At 37.0% G+C, this 6800-nt stretch overlaps 1 protein-coding gene across 5 annotated transcripts in view; it reads right to left on the bottom strand.

Moving 5' to 3' along the window:
• Positions 1-997: 997 nt before the first annotated feature.
• Positions 998-6800, bottom strand: part of PCGF6 (polycomb group ring finger 6) — a 28687-nt gene continuing 22884 nt past the window's right edge. For 4 of the 5 annotated variants that reach the window (XR_011522183.1, XR_011522188.1, XM_008530634.2 and 1 more), the window contains one exon: positions 998-2221. Coding sequence is in view for 2 of the 5 variants with exons in the window: in XM_008530634.2 (XP_008528856.1) it covers positions 2165-2221 (57 nt within the window). In the remaining 3 variants the exon portion in view is untranslated. The remainder of the gene's footprint in view (positions 2222-6800) is intronic. The other variant, XR_011522189.1, reaches the window with a different exon arrangement.

Raw genomic sequence — 6800 nt, 5'->3', positions numbered from 1 at the left:
ATAGAGCTCTTTGTGATTCTTATAGTATTTACCAGTATCTGCCTTTTATTAAGATTCTGAGAGATCTGTGTAACCCATATGCTGTGAGTTCCTTGAAGGCAGACCATGCCTCTTTGATTTTAATCTTGTCCGCACAATGTCTAACAAGTGATAAATTCTCTTGGCTTGTTCATTGCAGAAGTGTTTATCCACTATATTTAATATTCTACTTAAGTATTTTCCCATGTTACTATACATGATAACTTCCGAGCCCTTGGAATATCCTGTCTTTGTATGCCTAAGACCTTGGGCCACACCAGTTTATGCCAGCAATGTGACTTACGGCAAATGCCTATTTTTGTATACCTGGGGCCCTGGGACATGCTGTATCAGTTTGACCACTGGATGGGTGCTGAGGTCTCAGCGGCTGAGTTAATCACTTGGGCACCACATGCCTACATGACTGACTCTCAGTAAAAACCCTGGACACTAAGGTTCGGGTGAGCTTCCCTGGTTGGCAACATTTTACTCATGTCACAAATCATTGCTGGGAGAATTAAACATTGTCCCTTTGTCTCCACTGGGAGAGGACAACTAAAAGCTTGGGCCTGGTTTCTCCTGGACTCTGTCCTGTACATCTTTTCCCTTTGCTGATTTTCATCTGTATCCTTTCACTGTAATACTATAATCACGAGTATAACAGCTTTTATGGGTTCCATGAGTCCTTCCAGTAACCATTGAAACTGAGGGTGGTGTTGGGGATCCCTGACACAGATATGTTAACATGGGACAAGAATAAAAACATTAAGTAATTTGTGGAAGAAACATTTAAGAGGCAATGAATTCCATAGCTGCTATTCTGTCTACTGTCATATAACAGCATTTAGTATAATCAGTGAAAGCAAAGATGTTTATAAAATATCTATTTGATGGCAAAGTTTAACTTTGATTCAGATACCTTGTCTCTTAAAGTTTTGGTTATTTTTTAAAAATCCACAATAAAAAAAACATTTCAAAATAGGTTAAAATAAACTTTTATTAAAAATTTTTATTAAATGTTAGAAGAAATTTATACACAGTTCACAAATTCTTTATAAAACAACTGCCTATCCTTATCCAACTGTAATTGTTCCTATGAAGACTTGGAGATTTTGCAGTGAAATAGGGTCTACAAAATATTTCTTTTGGAAAGCTCACAATGCTAATTTTAGGTAAAATAGTTTAAAACCAAAATCTTTGCATGCAAATGAATGAACTCTCAAGTACCCATATTCTTTATCCCAGTGACAAAGTAATGGGAAAATGAAAATTAAACTCACTTATGAAATAATGAATAAGTATTCTGTAAATGTCTCACATTCAAATTTTTTTATTACTTTCAGAAGCAGTGCCATTATAAGGTATTGACAATCATGTTATATACTCAAATAAAATGAATGTCAATCAAATTAACATTCAAAGGACAAAAATATTGTTGCAAAGAGGCACCCCTTGTGATAAGATATGTTAAAGGAGTCTTTATTAAAGGCTTATGGTACGGGCCATAAACGCTACAGAAGACAGTCTCTTCAAACACAACAATGACAATTCAACCCTTTTAGAAGTGAATAACATCTTTTTAGTAGTGTCTGCTGGTAAAAAAAAAAAAAGGATACAAGTTCAAAATATGATGGCAACATATAAAAGTGGCCAATAGTTTTGGTCTTTGTCTGAGAGGTACACTCTAATTTAACAAAAACTGGCTCTGAATCTTCAGTTCAAAAGCACACTTCTTTCCCAAGAAGGTGACTGCCCAGCTGACACCATTCCAAAGAGCAAAATCCCAATCACCAACACGAAAGGATTATGGCTCAACAAAGAAAGGAGTAACCGGCTGATCTCAAAGATTAGGAAGCAAAATCAATGTCAAAGTATTTGAAATCAAAGGAATTTAACAATTCGCTGCTTTGAAATTTTCCCCTGAGCTATGGATGCTTTATATATAGTCTCTAGAAAAACACAATGCATTCCATCATTCCAAGTGGTACCTATAAATGCTATGATTCTTGGTGCTGAAAACAGATAAACTATGTCTCAAACAGCACAAAGTGGTAGCAATCACATGTTTGGTGAAAATCTTTGGTGAGACGCGATCCTGAAGAAGCCTCCTTATTTTGTTTCCCCCCTCCTAACACTCCTGGAATCCTCAAGTAATTTTCAGAGGAGAAACCACAAGACCATAATGAAGGACCAGAAGACCATCCTAAAAAGGAAAAAAAAAAAAAGGAATGTTTTGTAGTTAAAAATCAGTTATGTAAATGATTAAGTCAAAGACCATTTATTTTTCATAATGCAGTATAATGTGAAATTCTTTGATTTAAAGAAAATAAAGGACCCAACTCACTCATCTCATCACTAAACACTCCCTGTCAATGTGCCTTTTTAATGACTCGCAGAAGATAATTCTGAAGCTACCAGGTACCCATAGTTATCCAGGATTGTTCATGGCTAAATAGTTCTCCGAAAAGGAGCAAAAGAGACAGACCTTTCCTTTTGCACAGACTACTTAATACGTCACCCAAGCCCTGGGCTTCCCTAAAAACACACTCAGTTACAGAGCATCATGGATCTGCAAAGAAATGAAACATTGATTTCCACATAAATGCAGCTGCTATTATAAGTGAGAAAACTGGAACTCTTACCCATTTAACACATCATACATTTTACTTCCTCCTTAAAGACTGTTCAATATAATTTCACCTTTCTTTGATATCCAGAGGCATCATTAGGAATAGTAACAACTGTGTTGTAACACAGCGATGTCCTCAGGGGTTGTTGGACAACTTACCCCTATACTAAATGACTCCAGATACTGTGTTTCCGAGTCTTTTTATCTGCTTTTTGGGGTTTCTGTCTCCTCTCTTGCTATCATGTCTTAATTCTTTGTGCTCTCACCAAGGCTGCAACCAGCAAGCAATCCACCTTTTTAAAGTGCTATTTCTAATACACTGTGACCTGGAAAACTAGCTAAAAAGGAAGACTCACTGGGGAAGCTGCAATGAGAAATGGACCCACTTTGAACAACACAGAAGGAGTGCATGCATGCCTTGCATTTCTAATCCGAATGTAGCCATTGCTCTCCCTCTTTTTTCATTCTAAGCTTCTCCATGGCTGTGCTTCCTCATTTCTCATTCACTACTCAACTCATCGCGATCTGGCTCCTGTTCCCGGCAACTCTAGGGAAACTCACCAGAATTCTAGAAAAGGGTTTCCAAATTCAAATGCCCACAAGGGCCAGGAAAGTAACATAAATGAATATGTGAGTCAGGTATGCGAGTCAATAGCGAATATTGGGACCAGTGGTAAACCAGAGAGCAGATGCCTAGCTAAAGGAATTTAAACTCAAGATATTTAAAACAGAATAAGCCAAATAAAGCATAATCCCATACCATGTTTGGCCCATGGACCATCAGATCTGTTCTAGCCTAATTAGCCTAATCAAAGGAAATTAATTTGTATTACAACACAAATAGAAAGATTCTATTAACATTTTTACAAGACATTACATTTTACATAATGTTAATATTTTGCATATAGTTATGTTTCAGAATTGAAAACATTTACAAAACAATATATGATATGCTGATATATAAAACAAAGTATAGCTTGCAAGCTGTTTAAAAATCTCAAAACAACTTTTTTTTTTTAAAGATTTTATTTTTCGTTTTTCTCCCCAAAGCCCCCACGGTACATAGTTGTATATTTTAGTTGTCGGTCCTTCTAGTTGTGGCATGTAGGACACCACCTCAGCGTGGCCTGATGAGCAGTGCCATGTCTGCACCCAGGATCTGAACCCGTGAAACCCTGGGCTACCAAAGCAGAGTGCGCGAACTTAACCACAGGTCCACAGGGCCGGCCCCATGAGCCTTTTTAATTTTAGCCAGTTCTTTTGCATTTTGCTGGGTCAACTTAGCCAAACTGGAACTACATTTCTCAGAATTCCCTTCCCTTTTTGGGTTAGTTAATTACTTAGCCAATAGAGAGCTGCACAAGATTTGGAAGGTGGAAGGAAGCAGAAGCTATTGGGCTCAGAAGGTCAGTATAGGGCACCAAGTACCCCTCCATCTTATGCACATTGTTGCTGATACGCTGCCTCACAATGTTGGCAGACAGCAGCAGCCATGCCTGAACTCCTGACCCATCAGAACTCCAACTTCAGCTTCTCTGAGTTCTGGGCCATCTCCATGGCAAAGACTCTCAGTTTTGTTTACAGATCACTCATATCATTGAGGATGGAGGTGATGAGACATAGATTTCAGTTTCTCCTCACAAGTTCCAGTTTATTCTTGCTCTTCCTACTTCATATCCATCTTTTCTCTGAATTGCTGCCCTGTTGATTTATAATGACTACTGGTCCACTACCAGAAAGGCAGCCAATATCTTTCCATACATTTCTTCACCAGCTTGTACAATATTTAAGGTATAATCCCTTATTCTATAACATTCATATTGGTTCTATTTCCCAGATAGAATCCTGTTAAAATTGGTGAATCCAGGGAAACAGCAGATGGATGGTCATTATACTATTCCTATGACTTTTCTGAAGGTTTAAAAATTTTCAAAGTATACAGATTAATGTAACAATTACCTTTGTAACCAGCACTCAGATTCAATGAGTGTCAACACTTTGCCTTGTTTGTTTCAAATCTCTTTTTAAAACGATGAAAATTTTCAATCTTCTTATCTAAAAGAGCAAAGTGTTGACACTCATTAAATCTGAGTGGTGGGGACAAGGATACCTGTAGCAAATTAGCAAAAAGAAAACCAAGCAAAAAAACTAAATAAAATTCTCCACAATAAACCATAGTCATTATGGCTGCACAAATTTCAGCCATAGTTCTTTACAAGTTGGCAGTAAAGGACAGATACAAAAATCACAGCAAAATACAGCAATTATTTGTTTCCTATCAAACTAAACATACACCTTCCCTATGATTCAGCAATTCCATCCCTAGATATTTATTCAAAATAATTGAAAAATATGTTCTCAAAAAAACTGGTTAAGAAAGACGACAAGGAGAGAAAAAAATACTTGTATAAAAATGTTCATAGCTGCTTTTATTGTATTAGCAAAAAACTGGAAATAGCCCAAGTGTCTATGAACAGGAGAATTGAAAACATATGGCATATTATACAATGAAATACTACGCAGAAATAAAAAGGAACAAACCACTGCTACATGCAACCACATGGATGAATTTCAAAATGCATGCTGGGGGAAAGATGCCAGGCACAAAATAGTACACGATCTATGATTCTATTTATATGATGTTCTAGAATAAGCAAAACTAATCTATGGTAAACATAGGTGTAAATATTTATGACCTTGGATTAGGCAATGGTCTTTTAGATGTGACACAAAAAGCACAAGAAACAAAAGGAAAAATAGATAAATCAGACTTCATTAAATTAAAAACTTTCATGCTTCAAAGGCCACCATGAAGAAAGTGAAAAGACAACCCATTGGATGAGAAAATTTTTACAAATCATATATCTGATACAGGACCAGTATTTAGAATATATGAAGACTTCTTACAACTCAGTTAATAAAAAGACAAAAAACCCAATTTTTAAAAATGGGCAAAGGATCTGAATAGAAATTTCTCCAAAGAATGAATAAACACATAAAAAGATGCTCAAAATGATTAGTCATCAGGGAAATGAAATCAAAACCACAATGAGATATTACTGCACATCCAAGAGGATGGCTATAATCAAAAATATAGACAGTGGGGCCGGCCCCGTGGACGTGTGGTTAAGTTCGCACGCTCTGCTTTGGCAGCCCAGGGTTTCGCCGGTTTGAATCCTGGGCGCGGACATGGCACTGCTCATCAAGCCATGCTGAGGCGGCGTCCCACATACCACAACTAGAAAGACTCACAACTAAAAATATACAACTATGTACTGGGGGGACTTTGGGAGAAAAAGGAAAAATAAAATCTTTAAAAAAAAAAAAAGATAGTAAGTGTTGGCAAGGATTAGAGAAACTGGAACCCTTACACACTGCTGGTGGGAATATAAAATGGTAAAGTTGCTTTGGAAACAGTCTAGCAGTTTCTTGAAAGGTTAAACATCGAGTTATGTTTGACCCAGCAATTCCACCCCTACGTATATACCAAAAAGAAATAAAAACACGTCCACACAAAAACTTGTAGATCAATGTTCACAGCAGCACCATTCATATTAGCCAAAAGATGGAAACAACTCAAATATCCATCAATTGATGAATGGTTAAATAACATGTAGTGTATCCATATAATGGCATATTATTCAGCCATGGAAAGGAACAAAGTACTGATAGACACTACAACATGGATGAACCCTGAAAACATTATGCTAAGTAAAAGAAGTCAGTCACAAAAGGCCACACAGTGTATGATTTCACTTATATGAAATGTCCTGAATAGATAAATCAATCCACAGTGACAGCAAGTAGAGCAGTGACTGACAAAGAGTAGTGGCGGGTGGGTATATGGGAAGTGAGTACTAATGGGGATGGAGTTTCTCTTTGGTGTGATAAAAACGTTCTAAAATTGATTGTGGTGAGTTTCAAAACTCTGTAAATATACTAAAAACCACTGAACTGTACACTTTAAATTAGTGAGTTGTATGGTGTATTAATTATATTTCAATACAACTGTTATTTTAAAAAACCAGAAAAACTAACCTATGATGAGGAAAAAATCAGAACAGTGGTTGGCTCAGCGCTAGGGAGACGGATTGACTGGGAAGGGGCATGAGAGTAGTCTCTGGGGGTTAGGGGAGCGCTCCAGATCTTAAGA

Source organism: Equus przewalskii, chromosome 1 (genome assembly GCF_037783145.1).
Source record: "Equus przewalskii isolate Varuska chromosome 1, EquPr2, whole genome shotgun sequence".
Classification (NCBI taxonomy): Eukaryota; Metazoa; Chordata; class Mammalia; order Perissodactyla; family Equidae; genus Equus; species Equus przewalskii.
Note: the sequence above shows the minus strand (reverse complement) of the source record. Positions and strands in the feature narration are given on the sequence as shown.